Here is an 18504-nt window from a genome sequence, read left to right on the forward strand (position 1 = left end):
AGTTATTCCTCATTTTTTGTGTGTTTTCCTACAAATGTCCAGCAACATGTGTCAATTTACACTCGTTACATGCGTACATTCATTTTAAAATAAACTCCCGTCTTCACAGGTTAGTTACTTGGTTAGGTTTATGCAACAAAACTACTTAGTTAGGTTTAGGAAAAGATTGTGGTTTGGGTTAAAATAACTCCGGAAGCGGAGTTACATGACAAATAAATCAACTTCTGGTTTCATACGGGACTCGAACATCGGTCTCCTGAGCAAAAGTGTGGTGTTTTTTGACCCACCCATCAACCCCGACATCCTCCTTACACGGCGTTTGCCACTCTTTATACTTCCTGCTTCACAATTACTTTGATTACAAACACATTGATTTTGTGGGATACAGTATATACAAAGTACAGCGCATTACTTTTCGTAGACATAGCTTACGAACGGTGTATGAGAACAGCCTGGTGTATGCATCTCATGTATGTGTGTCCAAAGTGGCAAATGTGTCAGTGGTGTAAGATTACTTTTATACTTCCAGTTTTTGAAAAAAACAAAAACAACTTGTTTTAAGAGTTATCTATGAATAAGTCTTTTTCAGATTCAATTTGCAACTTGAGGATTCATGGAACAAAGAAATTGCACTGAAGATGAGGCCAAATTACTTGTTGAGATTGATGTATTTTGCATTACAGTTATTTCACAAAAGCAACCAATGATATACCGTAATGTTTCAGATTTATTGTTTTATAGGATAAACCCCTTTGAGATGTATTGTGTAATTGTCAAAAAGCTCCTTAGATACATTATATTTCACAAAGCTTGAGGATAAATGGCTGATGCAGTTTGTAAACCATAGCCTATACTGGTTTAATCCATAAATAATTGTATATTAAGCTCTAATTCAGTCTAGGTACTTGGTACTACTGTGTGGGCTATTTGTGTGCATGAATCATCGTCCTCCATTCCCAGCAGAGACAGCAGGTCTCATATATGCATGTTAATATCCGCCTCTGTAACAAATCCTTTCAAATTAGCTCCGAGTTGAAGTGTGAAAATAAGAAGTTAGACTAAGAAGTGTGTAAAATATTTAGAAAGCACAAGGTTGGGAAGATGTGAAGCAGAAAACAACAACATCTGGCCAGTGTTTGACACTAGTACAGGAGCAAATCTGCTACGGTGGAATGTAACTACGAACATTTACTCAAGTACTGGACTTTAGTATAATTTTGAGGTACATTTACTTTACTTGAGAATTTGAATTTTTTATGCTACATTATACTTACTCTTTACTGCATATGTATTTATATATATTGTTCTCAGGGAATGTGCAATATTTGACATGTTTTTTCTACTGCGTCTTCAGGTGTACTACTCTAATGTCTTGTTGGCTATGTATTATTTCAAGTTGTTTGCAGCTATGTGGAGCACTGTTGCCCAAGCAAAATTTCCCTTTGGGATAATAAAGTATATCTTATCTTATCTTACTACACTACGAGATAAATATTGTACTACTTTTGTTAAAGCTGTCAGAGGTCAATTTTCAGATGCTTTTCAGATTAAGATTTTACATGCAAAACATATGAAGAGCTTATAAAATATGACACAGAGCTTTGCTATTAAATTAACCAGTAGTTTACCAAGTACCTAGAATTACCTACGTAAATAACAACACTAAGTAGTAATATCCAATAATACCATGCATTATTACACTCTCTTAGGTGTGTTTCTGCATATTGAGTATTTTTTCTTTTGATACTTTAATTACATTTCACTGATAAACATTAGTACTTTTACTAAAGTAACATGTTGAATGCAGGACTTTTAAATATGGACTTATAATAGAGTTTTTTTTCAAACTATAGTATTTCCATTTAAGTAAAGGATTTGAAACCACCACTGACCACCTGTCACAAAAAGCAGATATTGCACTGTTTAAATATTCACAACTATTTTGAAATCCAAAGCAGGATCATCAGCACATGGGCTGGATTGCTAAGTGTACAATTATAGCCTACATGCAACCGGCTGTGGAATCAAATTGCACATGAATGACACCTGCCATTGACTCTCTGACCAACCTCTCATTTCTGTCAAGGTAAAATACATCATCAGGCTGTTTATCAGTGGCTGATGGCCAGGAATCTGCCTCTTCCCTTGAGCATTTTAAACAGCTGCAGCTGGGTGTATTAGTGATGAAGTGGGTCTTGTGTACAGCTCGGGGACCTGCCAGGACTACGTGCTAAACTGGGCATCCTAATGATATAAAAAGGCTGCGTGTAACATTGAGTTACCTGTAAAGACTCGAGCTGTCCCCTGTGACACAGAATAATGCATTTAATGTGTTTTGGCTGTATGAGAAAATGTATTGCTCCCAGACTCCCACAACAACACAAGGATGGAGGGAAGGAGAGAAAGAAGGGAGGAGAGAAGAAAGAAAAAACAAATATGTATAGAAACAGGAGAGACAAACAACCAATAGAAAAATGGAGAGAGAGAATAGTCAAGGGAGGAAAGAGGGAGGAGGAGGGAGAAAACAGAAAACACAGTGTTTGCAAATCGCAAATTAAAAGCATAAGTGTTCCCATACAGACCGCTGTCCCAGAGGAAATATGGGCCTTTCAGCATAAAAACCTTATTTGGAGCAAGTAGGCAGGTAGAGAGAACCTCTCCTCTCCTCGCCTCCTGTCATCATTTACAGCAGTTAAGGATGAAAAACTAAAAATACGAAAGAACATTAACTTTGATGTCATTCTGACTTTAACCCTGACTTTCTCTGCCATTTGCATCAAAGACTACATATACGACAACAGTAAATATTGTGTTATTAGCAAAATATGCAAAATAAAAATGTGATAAAATGAAGACTGAAGTGACGTAACTTAAGTGCAGAAGTTACGTGACAAATAAGTCAACGTTGACTTCTGATTTCACACAGGACAGGAATGCCTGTGCCTGTACGCTCTTTAAACTTCCCACTTCACGATTACTGTATGTGGATTACTTACGAACTGATTTTGTGGATACGTATTAAAGAGCATTACTTTTCATAGGTATAGCTACAAAGAATGTATGAGAACAGCCTGACAGTACTATACATTTTAACAATTGCAAATGCTGACTGGATTACGGTGGTAATGAATTTTAGAGAATAGAGAACTCCTGTCTTGGAAAAGGGTTCAAGGATGAAGTGTGAAAAGTCTACACTCAGACTTATGACCAATGAGTTATGGTTATTCAAATTTATCAAGTGTCTCCAAGTAGACCTGAGTGCACCTGTCCTCTGAATTTGATTACAATTTAATCACGTATAAAAAAGCTATTGTGTACCAACAGTAGATGAATGTGGCAAACAATTAAAGGAAAATACATGAAATTTGCAGTACAAATGTTGAAAAATTAAAAGGTGCCCTGTGGAGTTTTCGTGTAAACGAATTTTCCTATTATATTCAGTATTTCTCACCAAAAAGCATCTTTGAGTTCTAAAAAATGTGTTGAACGCATTTGCATTCATGTTTACTTTGCAGGAATGTGTATTGCCTGATAAAACTATTGCTCCTCAGCGCTACTGGTGGTCAAAAACTCCACAGGGTGCCTTTAAAAAGTTTGTTTTATGTTAAGTTTCAAGAGAAAAAAGCTTTATCTTCAGGGTTACGAGTCATGAAATAAAACATGAAATGTGGCTCTACTGTATACTTGAGGTAAGGTAGATATAAATGGGAAGATTTTCACACTAATCTAAAGCAGAATCTACCATTTAAATATCACAGTGTTGTAGTAAAAGTGACGCAACATACAACTCTAAACATCAAGTCAAATTCAAATACTACTCACCACCCTGATCAGTGCTGACGGTGATGAGGGCTACCTGGCGAGGGAAGGAGCTCATGTCTGACACGCCGTTGAGAGACTCGATCTCAAAGGTGTAGTTGGCGTGCGCTGAGAAGTCCATGACGGTGACGGTGGCGTTGGTCAGGCCTTGTGGCCGTGGGAGGAAACGCAACTCCTCCTCACAGAACTGGCACTGGTCGGGCTCGGGGCCACAGCGCTTGCACTGGACGTTGTAGGTGAGATCCACGCGGCCCCCGGTGTCGCTGGGAGGAGACCACTCCAGCATCACACAGGTGTCGTTCAGGGTAAAAATCAAGTTACGGGGAGGAGATGGAGGCCCTGCAGTAGTAGAAAAAAAAATAATGAATAGATAAATCAGTTATAAGGTACTTTTAAAATGTTTTAACTGATGTTAAGAAAAGAAGAGCCATGATTAGATGTGTGTGGGTTGAAACAGTGGATCATTTTATGGCTTATAAGCCCTGGTGGCAATGACATAATGTCTCCTCTTCCTATAGATCCATTTAACAGCCTAGCAGCTGGTTTTGACCCAAATGAGGTTTTGTAGAAAGTTACATGAGGGTGATCTTTTCTTTCACCTTCTGTTTTTATTCCTCTGTGAGTGAATTTCTGCTATTTCTTCATCTTCTATTTTCTCTCTTTAAGACCTACAATTGCACAATCCACCATTGACCACCATTACGATCGCAGTTTTAAACATGTGGTTAACATTGTAAACAAAAAAGAAAAAATTAAATAACACTACTTAGTTAGGTTTATGCAACAAAACTGCTGGGTTAGGTTTAGTAAAAAACATCATACGACGAGTATAATAAGTTAGTCAAAGAAAGGTTATTTCAGTTGGTGGGCTCTAAAAAAGAGAAAAGAAGACAAACAGTGCTTTTAATCAAGAATGGACAGACTGTTGCATGTTCATTCTTCCCACGGGCAGATCAAAACCATATGTTCCCGGACCGAGGCGATTATTAAAAGCGGCCACTACGAGACAAAGCACAAATCCTTTGAGTAAACACTCAAATATAAACTGAGAGCACAGGAAATAAACCTTCTAAACTGCCACTTTGAATATTAATTGAATACCTCTGCCTTAAATCTGCAGTAGACGGTATATTTTTGGCATCATTGATCAAAAAGTCCATAATAACCTTTCAGCATATAGTAATTCAAGTGTTCTGAGAGAAAACCAGACTTCTGCACCTTCTCATGGCTCTGTTTTCAGGCGTTAAAAAATGTACTTTGGCCAATCACAGGTCATTTCAAAGAGAAAGAGCGTTCCTATTGGCTGTGCTCCGGCTGGTGGGCGGTGCTTGGTATTTCCTCAACATAGCTGCCGGGTCAAAAACGTTCTCATTTTACAGTTAAACAGTACACTACAAGATGTTTCTGAAAACATGTTATGCTAGAAATAGGCATTACAGTTACAGTATATTGATTCATATTTGATCAGCGCTGCCTAGTTTGACCGTTCAGTCGGAGTTGGCGAGTGATTGACAGCTGTTCAGAGACGGCAGACTCCAGCTCGGCTGTGATTGGTTGTTTTGTGAAATCTTGCAGATGCCATTAGGAGCACCGGAGGACACAGAGGGACATGATTTCTTTTCAGATTACCTGTCTCATACACTACTGTCAGGATATAGTGACCGTTTTATAAAAATAACTTTTTGAATCATATTGGCTCCACTGCTGCTTGAATCTATATCTAAAGACAGCTGTAATTCACACAGGTACATTGCAGTATTTAATTGTTAAATATCACATATTACTGCTGCACCACATCTTCATATAAGTTGTGCAGTAAACAATAAGTTATTTCACCTCCCTCACATTCACTTGTTGAGGTATTGTTTTATGATCTCTGCATGTGTGTGTGTGAGTGTGTTTGTGTGTCGGGGTAAGTATTGTGCTATAGCAGGCAGCCAGCTGTCAACAGGGTGGAGTTAAAAGGCCGAAGGGATTTGAACACTCCCGTCCTGCCAAGCTCACTGTCTGCCTCAACAATGGGATGCTTCCCTCTCCTCCGCCATCCCTCCATCCCTCTCCCTCCATACCTTTGCTAAAAGTCTCAGCAGACAGGAAAGCTCCTCCTACCCATCCTCCACTTCTGTCAGCGAAGGTCCATTCTCTCTCTCTTTATCTCTTTCTGCGTCTATCGGCCATTATCTCACCTCCTCTATTCTCTCCATCGAGGAGAATCCACCCAAGTCCCCTCCTGCAGAGCAACCCCACTGCCATCAATCAGCTCCTATTCTCCTCTAGGGGCAGATTGGTATCAGCACCCTCCTTCCTTTCTCTCCTCACTGTCTACTCCATCCAGCCTTTACACTGTCTCGCTCTCCACCTTTATCTCTCCTCCTGTGACATCCTTTCTTTCTTGCTCTCTGCCTTTGTCTTCCTCTCAGGCCCTCAGTCTTTAATCTCCATTTCTTTCTTTTTTTTTTTTTACTTAGACATCAAGCAAATAGTTTATGCTCTGGCCTACACGCTGCTGATTAAAATGCAATATGAGTAAACACAGAACTCACAGCTTGTTAGAATAGATGTGGTAGTCTGCACCTTTTAGTTTGCTGGGTTGTCACACCACCACACGCCTTTATATACAATGTTTACTGGGAGCAAAAAGTGGCCTGGGAGATTTAGGATGTTCTTTTGCCTGGAAGATATAGTTCAACAACAAACAACAACTGCTGTAGAGCCACAAAACAACATTCATTTCTGTACTGTATATTTTACTTCAACTTAATCTCCAAAATTCAATTCAATGCTCGCACAGAGATAAATTACCCACCCAGTTTCAAAGTAGAGTTGGCTTTGTGCTGGTGTTATATGTTATATTAAATGTAAATATTGTTCATTTAGATGCCATCAGCCTGGTCGTTGGTATAATGTCTTCTTCATATTCCAGGGGTGAAAAAGAGGTCTTGAAATAAACTAGAACAGTTTTTATGCTGGTTTTTTTTTGGGCATCTAAACATGTTTGATCAGTATATAATAGCTATATACAGTAGGGCTGGGACGATATGCCATCTCCCAATTCAACACTATCACGATACATGGGTGCCGATTAAAAATGTATTGCGTTTTTTAAGTATTGCGGTTCGATATTATGATTTATTGGGATTTTTGTTAACTTTTTTTTACACTAGACCATGGGAAAAAGTTAAATCATACACTTATAGGGACTTTTATTTTGGAAAATACCTAAATTAATACAGTAAAAATATTTGATTTTCAGCGTTTATGTAGTAAGATGTCCTGAAGTCAAATATATCAGTCATTGTCAAAAAATATTTATTAATATTTTTCCCTCACAAATCAGTGGTATTTTCTATTCATTTATAAGGGACATGTAATGTTTTAAACTACTGGTGAATATAATCTATCAATCTTATTTCCATATATATATTTTGTATATACAGTTCAGTACAGGACGTATTCACACGTGTATACTTCCGCTAACTTCACCAAGTCCGTCCTCAGCTCACCCATCAGCTCCGTTCTCTTTATACACCCATGGTCAGCTCCATCGGGGCCATTTGAATGCAATTAACAAACATAAATGTCAGTATATGGGTGCTCTACGATTGTAGCATCGGCTGATTTGACCCCGGAGATGCGAGTGACGGTTGGCTTGACTGCACGTTACCGCAATACAATTAGCATGCAGCTATAGCCATGATGTCTAGCTCTGCTTTTCCTGGAAATGTGTGAAACCCAAAGTGTTTCCATACTTTACTGTATGTGTAGTGTTTACCACTTTGGATTTAACATGTGAGGGTGCAGGTTGTATTCCTCTGGGCCCTTCGCCATTTTCTGCTTTCTCACTTCATTTTTTTATTTTTTATTTATATGATGTCACGTTACTCAGACTATAAAAATAAAAGCAGTAACTTCCTTCTAAGTCCGCATAGACTAAAATAGAGCAATTAGGTAGATTCCACCGTTAAAAAAAGATTATTACAAAATCGTAAAAAACAAAACACGATACAATTAATTGATTTTTTTCCCACCCCTATTACACAGTACTGTTGGATATATAATAGCTTTCAAACAGTAAGAGACTGTTGTCTGCAAGTATAAATGTATGGGTTTCTATGAGCTTCTGCTCATAGTTGCATCATCTGAGTCTTAATTTAGAGATGACGACAATGTATATAGAGCCAGGCCTTTCTGAAGATTTCCTCCACAAACAGCGCATCTTGCAGGGGAACAGTAAACTCACAGCTTCCCCACAATGACTCGGCTTTGTCTCGCCGTAAAAGACAAATACACTCCTCCACCCTGTAGAGCTCTCAGACGTGGCCCCCGTCTATCTCACTGACAGCTAAATGGCTTTTTAATTAAAGGAGAATTAGTCCGGTTAAACTGTAATTTAATGCAAATATGAAGTTGTAATGACAGTCGGTGAATCATCAATGAAGACGAGGCAGCTGAACAAAAGCCATGTAATTCATCCAGAGACTCTCTAATGCACAGTTTCACACCAGATAAGTCCTGCAGACGAGACACAGCTAATTCTGAGAGAGCACTGGAGTAATCCACCGGCTCTATAGAGACAAAGCAATAACTTAGCCAGACTGTCGGGCATACCCAAGTATAAAGATCTTTAACGTGAATTCACAATTAAGAAAGTTGCAGTGAGGCTCAAAGTTCTGCCATGATCCTCTTCATATCAGACAGGAGGACTAAAAGCCCTGAACATCAATGTGGTTATGTGTAATAAGTAGATCCATCAATCTAAAATTGCATCGTGACAGACTTTTTGATATCGGGAAAATATCGTATCGTTGTCCAAAGAATCTATATATTGTATCGTGATGAAACTGCTGATTTACACCCCTAGCAATAAGTAAGTATTTGGTATACTCACGTGTACAAGCCATAGTTGGAGGATCTCTCTCGGCCCTGAAGAAGCCCGTTTCACAGCGGCAGCTAGCGGCCCCTTCTCCATAGCTGAAACTATGTGGAGGGCACTTTGAACACTTGACGTTTCCAGAGAGTGCCTTGTAGAAGCCTGGGTGGCATGCTGGGGGTGACAGGAAGACAATATGACAATATATGAGAGCAAAGCCATACCACGTTATGGACGTACGGGTAAGAATATCACATGCAAACATCACATATCCTCCCAATGCATGAGGACCCAAGTGGACACATATTGTTTGCTGACGAGAAACCAGCAATGACATCATGTTTCTAAAATATTATATCATAGTATTAAAGCAGCCATACCTAAACAAGAGGCATTGGAGTGATCTGGTGTCGGTCAATCATCATGAGTTTTGCATCACCACTTATGCTAACCAAGTCTGGTATTTATCAGAAATTCATATTTCAGAGGACTAAATATGTTTTAACAGATTCATGAAAACAGATTTTCTTTTCAAATATGGAAATCAATGCAGCAAGGTTCACTAAAATATAATGAGGCCATCTGCTCTGCTTTTGGAAACTTAGTATTAAAAAGTGAGATTTACATTTTACATAAAAAAATAAGCTTAGTGGACACAGATATTCATGACTTCAATGAAAATTATCTGACTTTTCTCAACTGCAATCGAAAACACTTGCAATGCAGAATCAATAGACACAAATTATTCTCCTCCCTTCCTGAATGAGAGAAAAAGCTTAACCCTGCGGATAGCATTAGACACAGCTTTAATGCCTAATTTATATTTACTGCTGGTGTGTTACTCTCAATGAATAATTAAAGCTGAATGATTAAATGTGATGATAGAAAGGCTTTTTAATAGAAAACATACAAAAACATAACGAGTTACGCCTTGCTTAGGATGAGTTTTTACAACTACAGTTGGTTTGCTCTGAGTGTTTTACCTTCAACAGAAAAACATCATGGGGTCAAAGAATATGAAAAGTTGCAAAGAATCAACGATGCCAACAGAATTTGACTTAAAGGAACAGTGTGTAGGATCTGGCGGTATTTAGCGGTGAGGTTGCAGATTACAACCTCTCCCGTGTGCCAAGCGTGTAGGATTGCTACGGTGGCCAAGGTGAAAACTGGAATGGCCTTCTCTAGAGACAGTTTTTGTAAGAATAAAATGCTTTGAGTGTGTGTGTGCGTGTGTGTATATGGGAAGTGAGTGGTGAAGCAAGAGAGAGAGAGCGGCGGCAACGGGAGCGAGTAACGTTATCGACTCCGGCCCAAGCAGGAAAAGTTGGCGAAAACATGGCGGTACAACATGGCGGACTCTGTGGAGAGGACCCGCTCCCTATGTAGCTATAAACGGCTCATTTTAAGGTAATGAAAACTCAACAATTCTTATTAAGGGTGATTATATACCAAAGAAAACATACGTTTGAATGTTATATTCCATTTCTGCCAATAGATCCCTCCAATTGTTACACACTGGGCCTTCAACTTAAATTAACCAATGCAAATATGTAGGCTAATATCTATCAAAAAACATTTTGCAAACAGTCATCATGAACTGCAAAATTAAATGCAAATGGTAACATGAATGATGGCTTAATAGCTGGCAAACTGTGACACTCAAACAGAACAGAGCCTTTGTTAATGCTAATAGTAGGCATATTACAATAAAAACACAAAGTATAATATTAAAAACATAGAATCTGATCTGACAAGTGCTGTGGCACTGAATAAAAAAAGGAAAAAGGGACAAAGGGACCTTAATTTATAGCTTGCAGTTGCATAGCACGCCTCATTCGACACCAGGCTATTTACAGTAATAGAGATGGTACATGCTGAACAAAAGTGTGATAAACTCACAGCACCATTAAACCAGAAGTGATTGTGTCTCACATTCATGAATGAAAACAAATCCATATGGCCTTATTAAACAGCAGTTTGCAAAGAAAACATACTGGCGTGGCATTGGAAAGTAAGGATAAAAACCTCTCTGCTCTCAGCAGACACATAATATCAGTCAAGTGTTAAAGCTGAGGAAATAAAACCTTGTTGAAATACTTTAAGAAAACAAATAGTAATTTAATTTAGAAGAAACATTCAGCTTAGCCACTAAGAACACAAGTGATACTTGCATAACCTTTCAATAATTTAGAGAGAATATGTGTAAAGCTGTTACTCCCTGTACTCTTTCCAAACAGAGAGAGGGGTTTTAAACTCGTTGGCTTGGTGCATGAAAAATGTTGCAAAACGAGTATTTGGTTCTAATCCAACGCTAGCTGCTGAATTTTTTCCAGAAGCTCTGTGTATGAAAGCGTGTAATGAAGAGGCTCTCTGTTTCCACATTCACACAAAACACATGTATTACTATCAAACCCACATTTTTTGGTATTAAAATTCACAGAATGAATAGAGGAAAATGGACAAGAATGCATGCATTGTGAGTTTTGTACCGCCACAGCATGAAAGTATGTTTCTTGTCTGATAAAGCATAACACATTAAAGCAGCTTCCCTTATTATAAAGAAAATTAACTAAAAGCTTACAAGAGTTTACAAAAGTCATTAGAAACCAACTGCAACGGCTTTTAATAGCATTTTCTCAACCTGCTATGCACTTCCATGTCACCGAGACGTGTAAAAGTCTCCTGCCTGGTGAGATTTCCATTGCTGCCGGTTGTCACCAAGCACATCGATTTAACAAGGTAACACAAGCTGAGCCATTTGGGATTCACCTTCAAGCAGTGCCTTTGTGTGTCTCCATTGCTGCCTGTGATAAATGGAGCTGTAGGGAGGACAAGGAAGCGCTCTAAACCACGACCGCTCTCATCAAATGGGGACAATTAGGACAGAGGCAAAGAGGTTAACACGCACACACGCACACACGCACACGCACACGCACGCACACACACACATGAGGCACAAGTCGGCGTGGACTTTTTTAGTGTTTATCTGTACAAGGATTGTTCATTAATGTGACAACGCGTTGATGCAAATTTGTTTTAACGCCACTAATTTCTTTAACGCATTAACGCAACTTGCAATCTTAAGGTTGTAGCAGGCTTTAAAGCTAGAGTGAAAATACTTACATCATATGTAACTAGAAAACCTAAGGAATCAATTGGGACCAACCATGTCATACTAGCTTGTTGTGAAGGTTGCCATGTTATGATTTGAGCATATTTTTTTTATGCTAAATGCAGTACCTGTGAGGGTTTCTGGACAATATTTGCCATTGTTTTGTGTTATTAATTGATTTCCAATAATAAACATAAACATACATTTGCATAAAGCAAGCATATTTGCCCACTCCCATGTTGATAAGACTATTAAATACTTAATTTTGAACAGATGAAAAATGTGTGATTCATTTACGATTAAATATTTCAATCGTTTGACATCCCTAATTAATTTACACATTTATTGTATAATGACAAATATTACAGTTGAAATATATCAGAATCAGGCCTTTTATGTTGTATTGATCAGACTCTATACAAGACTATTTGTATTTTACAATTATTGATATCCTTCATTTCAATCAAAAGTCTCAATATCCCATGACTGAGTAAAATAAATGGTATTAAAAATGTTCAAATTCAAAAAATGCCTAATATTGATCATTGACTAGTTCAATTTCAAAATACTCCATCTGTTATTTGCCTTCAAAAACTTGACATGAAACACACACACACACATACTATACATCAGTATGATAAGCGGCGTACCCTATGGCGTACCAAGGCTGCCTCCGTCATTAACCTCTGATACCGGCGTGTCCTTGAGTCAAAAACCGTCAGTCAACTCCCCCACCCCACTGGACCCTGTTTCAGACTCTGTCAACCTAACGATGCCTCTGCCTCGACCTTCGCTGAACTGAGGGGATGTTCCCTTTCGAACCTCACAGCGTCCTGCTGCAATCTGTCTGGCCAGGCTCTGTTCCAAGGCCACAGTGGTGCTGTACAGTGGCTGACCATGCATCACCCGAGGATGGACACGCACACGGTGGCAAGGAGGTTAGCACACACATGCTGGTACTCACACACACACACACACACACCAGTGGACACGGCAACAGCAATGACAAACAGAACATTGAACTAGAAGGCTTGTCAAATGAATGACTCATGGGGATTTTGACGTTCGAGCTGTTATATAGACTGTATGAGCAATATTACAATCATTACAATGAATCTCTGTTATTTCCCCTGTGAATATACGTCTGATCCATACAGATGAAAATAACTCTGTATTGGATAGAGTTTGTACATAAGGCTGCTGATGGTCAGGTGACTAGTAAGTATGAAAGCCAAAACAAAATAGCACAGTAGAAGGAAGCAGAAGAACAAGGCTGAATGTGTGTGTCATGTGTGTGTGTGTGTTACTAAAGTGAATCCCTTTTGTAACAGTTTCATCATGGTCATACAAGTATCAAAACAAAAGTAAGGTAACCATTTTCTGTGAAGCTCATACCTAAACTGAATGTACTGAATGGAACATGCATGAGGCAATAAATAAAGTTATGAACCTTCATAATGAAGATGTCTTATAAAAACAGCTATATAAATAAGCACAGGTTGTAATGTATACGTACAATATTATGTGTTTTATTATACATTATTATTACATTTTAGACGGAATTTTCCGAATGGGAACTGAAGATGTATCAGTCTATACTCTCGCCAAAACCACCAGACTCCATTGAAAAAAACTCTCATTTTACCTCGCAAAACACATGGGTTGTGGGTCTACCGTTGTTTCACAGACATTTTTTGTGCTATTGTGGGACTTTGGTGAATCCAAACTAACCAAAGTCACACAATACATAGCATACACTTAGACTGATAATTATGTTTTTTAGGTGAGGCTTTCTTTTATGTGCCTGAAATGTGTTTTGCTGCCGGCCCCGTCCACAGCAGTACATTGCTTTGCTTCCGTGCGGTATCTCCTGACTGCTTCTCCAAACTGGGGGTGTGCCGACCGTCATCTACTTTAGGAAATACACTGACTATGAATAAGTACCTCATACAACCCCACTTCAAAACACCTGTACTATCCCTTTAAGGATTATAAGTACAATTACAAACCATAGTTGATCATATTCACTCAACTCCTTTAGAAAGATAACGGTTATACGGTGTTATGACCATCATGATGCCTCATGTGAGCTCCTGTCTGCATCAGCTGTACTAGAGCTGTACTGATATTGTGAGAACATATTGTACTGTATTTTTCTCTGCCCCGTCATGCTGTTTGTTGATCCTGACACCAGAGCCCATGACAGATATTTTCAGTGAACATGTGGGAGCACAGAGGAAACACAACCACAGCTATTGAGTGGGATTCAGAAGACATCACATATAATGACGTATCATTAGATTATGAAATTTATCAAGCATGAGGGTCACTGAATTGCAAAGCTTTTCATCTGACTGCATGCCTAAGATAAAGTCAACATGTCTTATATATATCTTAATGTATATAACCCATCATAATATATTATGAAGGCTTTTTATCAATTCTTAAAATGTATTATGCATACATTACAATGCAGGTATTCAATTACAGATATGCGCTTTATATAAAGTGTTATTAAAGATACAGTAGAACTAAAAACAAAAATCTTCCATGTTGTGTGGATTCCCTCCATAGGTGTGAGGTTTACTGTACACACCTCTGAGGTCAGTAGACTAGAGCTGAGCAGGCGATGAGAGAGTAGCATCTTAACCCACTGGCCTTTGGGGCTCTGATCTAACTCTGGGCCCTCAGCCCAAGGTTAATGAGATCTGGAAGTCATCCAGTAAATCTACATCTCAGAGCCTCGAGTCGGGCCCTGAGACCCAGAGGCAGCAGATTGGTTGGTGAGGCCTGCCACTTCATACTCACTGGACCTGAACAACACCAGAGCAACTGGCAGGCAGATCATGTGTGGGGAGTAGACCTGTCTGTCTTCCTCTGACTCTCTGTCTGTCTGTCTGTCTCTCTACTGGCTATATTGTACTGTATGACCATCTGCTGGAACTTCTACTCAGTTTGCCTCTCTAATTGATTAAATAAATATATTGGTTAGCTAAGCAGTGGTTCTGTTGTTTAAAGTAGTTGGACAATATGGTGGTTCCACCAATGTTTTTAGGAACAGAAGTAAAATGTGAGAGGGGTTTTTATGCATAAAAACTATATGAAACACATCCCGTCTAAAGACAGGTGCTGACCACAATTGGTTCACTTTCTATTGGAAATTGTTAGCCCGGTATCCCTAGGAATTATTTCCATTGTGGACAATTTGTGTCCACTGCCAACATTCAAAGCCAGCAGCACAGAAAGTAATGTGCTCTTATGTACTGAGGCAGAATCAACTGATATAAAGGTTGGTGGTTGGTGTGGTGCATGGGCTTTTTAACTGTAACCACATCTTTCCCTGACCTTAATCAAATGTATTAGTTGCCCGACCCCAACCATACAGTACACGTCATTTATTTTCCATAACCACGATCTTTCGCTATCCTTGTACCATACAGGTAGTATCCATGCCATATCGTAGAAACAGAAAGAATTTGAAAGAAAACGTTGGCATTGAACCTGAGGTTTGGCAAAATCGTCCAATATTGACATTCAAGGTTGAAAAATTCAATAGCCAACTTCCACAACCTATGGACATTTACTTAAGATTTCAATTGAGCTGTACCATAAACAACACATTTCTCATTCAGTCAAGCATCAACCATAACCCTTACTACATTGGACGAATCACTGAACTTTAAATTCGATTTTTAAACATGAACAAAACATGGCAGTTTCTCTGGAAACACTTAAATATTTTGCCTAAACTATTCATCCCACCATGTTCTGAATGATGTTTTGGTGAACCCTGGTGACCTATAGGTTAAAGTGACAACCATGGACCACAACATCCCTGGTTCAGACCTCTGTTGCTGGTCATTCCTCATCTCTCTCCCCCCTAACTTCCTGTCATCTATCTAAAAACAATATGTATATGCATGCATTAAAAATATGCTTTATTTCATAATCATTTTATTATCATTACACCTTGTTTAATAGTTTATGCAATCCGGCTCTATCAATCCTTAGTCGGTGAATGTTTCCAGACTTAGATCTTGATGTATAAACTGAGCTCACTTAAAGTAGCTTTGAGAGGTTAAAGTTTTAGTGTCCCATAAGGGTCTAAATGCTGTTTTAAACATCCTAACAAAAATCATTGAATAGAATATTAGTATAAAATTCAACCTATCACTGCCAATCTGTCCAGCGCAACACATTCAATGGTATCTGCATATTTGTGTCTGCAGGCCTGTTTGCATGCGAAAATGACTCTCTGGCTCTTCGCAGTGCGTATAGCCGATGACGGTGGGTGCCTCTCCTGGTGGTCAGCGAAGAAGAACAATTCCAAGAGGAGCACAATTCTGCAGCATTTACTTGCAGAACCACATCAACAAATGTTGCAGAATAGTTCAGCTCTTGAAATCAAAGGCAGCGAGCGCGGTGAGGAGGCGATGCAAAGGATGAGAGATCATTGCAGAGATGGTGGCGTTAGAGGCGAGATGCAGCCTGAAACTTATTGCAAATGAAAAAAAAAAAAGCAAGACCGTTTTCAGTTTTCATTCCACACAAACATCCCCCTCCTCAGTCTCCCTTCTATAGAAACTATATAACAATACAAATAAAAGCCTTATTGCTTTTTCTCTGTGCTGACACAGTACACATGTTGTCCATGCATATCTTACATACTATCAGAATGCATAGTCCCTTTTCCTTCTCCATATTCATCATACTCCTCCAGGGGAAAATTATAACCCTATTCCTTTGCTCATGCAACATGATAGTCAGATTCACTTTCAAACAAAACAAACAAATCCAGCCAATATGAGCGAGATACATTAAGATGATACAGTGCCGTGATACAAGTCAGATAAACAGTACTTAGTTATCGCACACTCTCACTCAACATGAAAAGCTCTCCTCTCCCCCTCTTCATTAGAGAGCAGTGAGTGCTATCTCTGATTCGAGGATTAGCGGCCCTTTTCGACACATCGCTGCTCAAGTTTTGAGAATGATGTTTTCTCAATTAGCGGCAGAAGGTGACAGAGGAAAAGCAGGCCCGCTGTGTGCGAGCTAGTTATTAAAGTTATTAATAACTATAAAACTTTGATCTTCTTTTCATTACTTATTATATCAGATATATTGTGATCATCTACGTCATCATCGTCAATCAGTATCGTGAACTTTAACCCTCGCGTCAAAGGTTTGTCAAGCAACTTTCAGCCACTGCACTCCAGCCAGTCTTATAATGTCAACCTATAGAGCAGGTCACCCTGTAATCACAAGGTTCGATCCCCGGCTCCTCCTGTCTGCATGTTGAAATGTCCTTGAGTGAGACACTGAACCCCAAGTTGCTCCCTGGGCGCTTTACAGCAGCCTACTGCTCCTAATGCTTAGGATGGGTTAAATGCAGAGGTCAAATTTCATATATGTACCTGTATGTATATGACGATTGTAATAAAGTTGACATATTTTAAAGATTATTGCTGTGTCTCAATTCAAGTACTTCCACTTGCTATTTTGAATGCAGAAGTGCGTTCACACTGAGTATGGCAAATTGCAGTGCACTCTAATTACCTGGATGTTGTACTCAAAACGGTCAAAACATTGAGTGTGGAACGCGGGACACTTCTCAGCCTCAACGGTCGCCAGCAGATCTACCGAGCTTCTAGTGAGTGCACTACAGTACGAGAGAGTGTGCAATTTGAGACGACGCTACCCTATCGAAATTCACCGCTACGCAAGTAAGTACATAGTGTGCACAGTGTGCTACATGGAAATGAATTAACGGAAGTATCCAAATTTAGACACAGCATATATGACTGTACAGTGCATTGACATTGCATTTCCTGTGGGATATTAGTATTTTCCTCTATGTGATGTATGCATGGCATATTTATGTTTTGTATGAATACCTCTTCTGTACTGCATCATATCAGACACATCCAATATGTGCTAGTCAAGTACAAATAGTAGCTACCCTTAAATTTTAAATGATCTTAAAATAATAAAATCAATTTTACCTCATATCCTTCCACTCAACATGCACATGTTTGCACGACCTCACCCGTGTTTACAACCTGCTATTTCAGCCATCTCTTGTACAGGCTGGTTGTTACCTTCTTGTATTCACTCTCTCTTGCTTGCTTCCTGATTTTAATCTCCATCACGGCATTTACGGATCACGGAGGCTGTCGGCTTTGCAAAGCACCAATGTTTACAAGCAACGTATAGCGAAGGCTAGCTTGGACACAGCGAGCTTGCCTCAATGATGAAGGAGTGAGTCTCTCCCCACTAACTATTGTGTTTGTATCATCTTCCCGTCTCTGAATAAATGTAATGTCATTAATGCAAATCATTCACTACTTGTGCTTAATTTGTTCCTTTATGTACCTTCTTGCGACAATTATTTGAACTTCCATCTATTGCTTTGATTTTTATTTCTCAGTTTAATTAGACTGGTATTTTGTAGCATGAAGGTTTATTGCGTTGAATCAGGCTTTGATAAGATACAATGACTGGAGATTCATAATTGGCGATCACAGGTAATAGAGGTAATAAGCTCTTTTAATGCAGGCCATTTTTGTAAGTAGGAAAAAAAACAATACTATTAACTAGGATAATCAGAGCTAATTATCTCTTCCATTGACAACATGCAGACTGGGGGGTGTTTGAGACGTTAAAGGATTTGAATCACTTACACTTTACTACGCTCTCCAGCAGC

The 18504-nt window shown here is 39.0% G+C and overlaps 1 protein-coding gene across 2 annotated transcripts in view; it reads right to left on the reverse strand.

Moving 5' to 3' along the window:
• LOC119500253 (ephrin type-A receptor 6-like) overlaps positions 1-18504 on the reverse strand; it is a 190256-nt gene that overhangs the window by 81062 nt on the left and 90690 nt on the right. For both annotated transcript variants that reach the window (XM_037789902.1, XM_037789903.1), the window contains exons 4-5: positions 8708-8863; positions 3823-4158 (exon numbers count right to left, since the gene is read on the reverse strand). In XM_037789902.1, coding sequence (XP_037645830.1) covers positions 3823-4158; positions 8708-8863 — 492 coding nt within the window. The remainder of the gene's footprint in view (positions 1-3822; positions 4159-8707; positions 8864-18504) is intronic.

Source organism: Sebastes umbrosus, chromosome 13 (assembly GCF_015220745.1).
Source record: "Sebastes umbrosus isolate fSebUmb1 chromosome 13, fSebUmb1.pri, whole genome shotgun sequence".
NCBI classification, from domain to species: Eukaryota; Metazoa; Chordata; class Actinopteri; order Perciformes; family Sebastidae; genus Sebastes; species Sebastes umbrosus.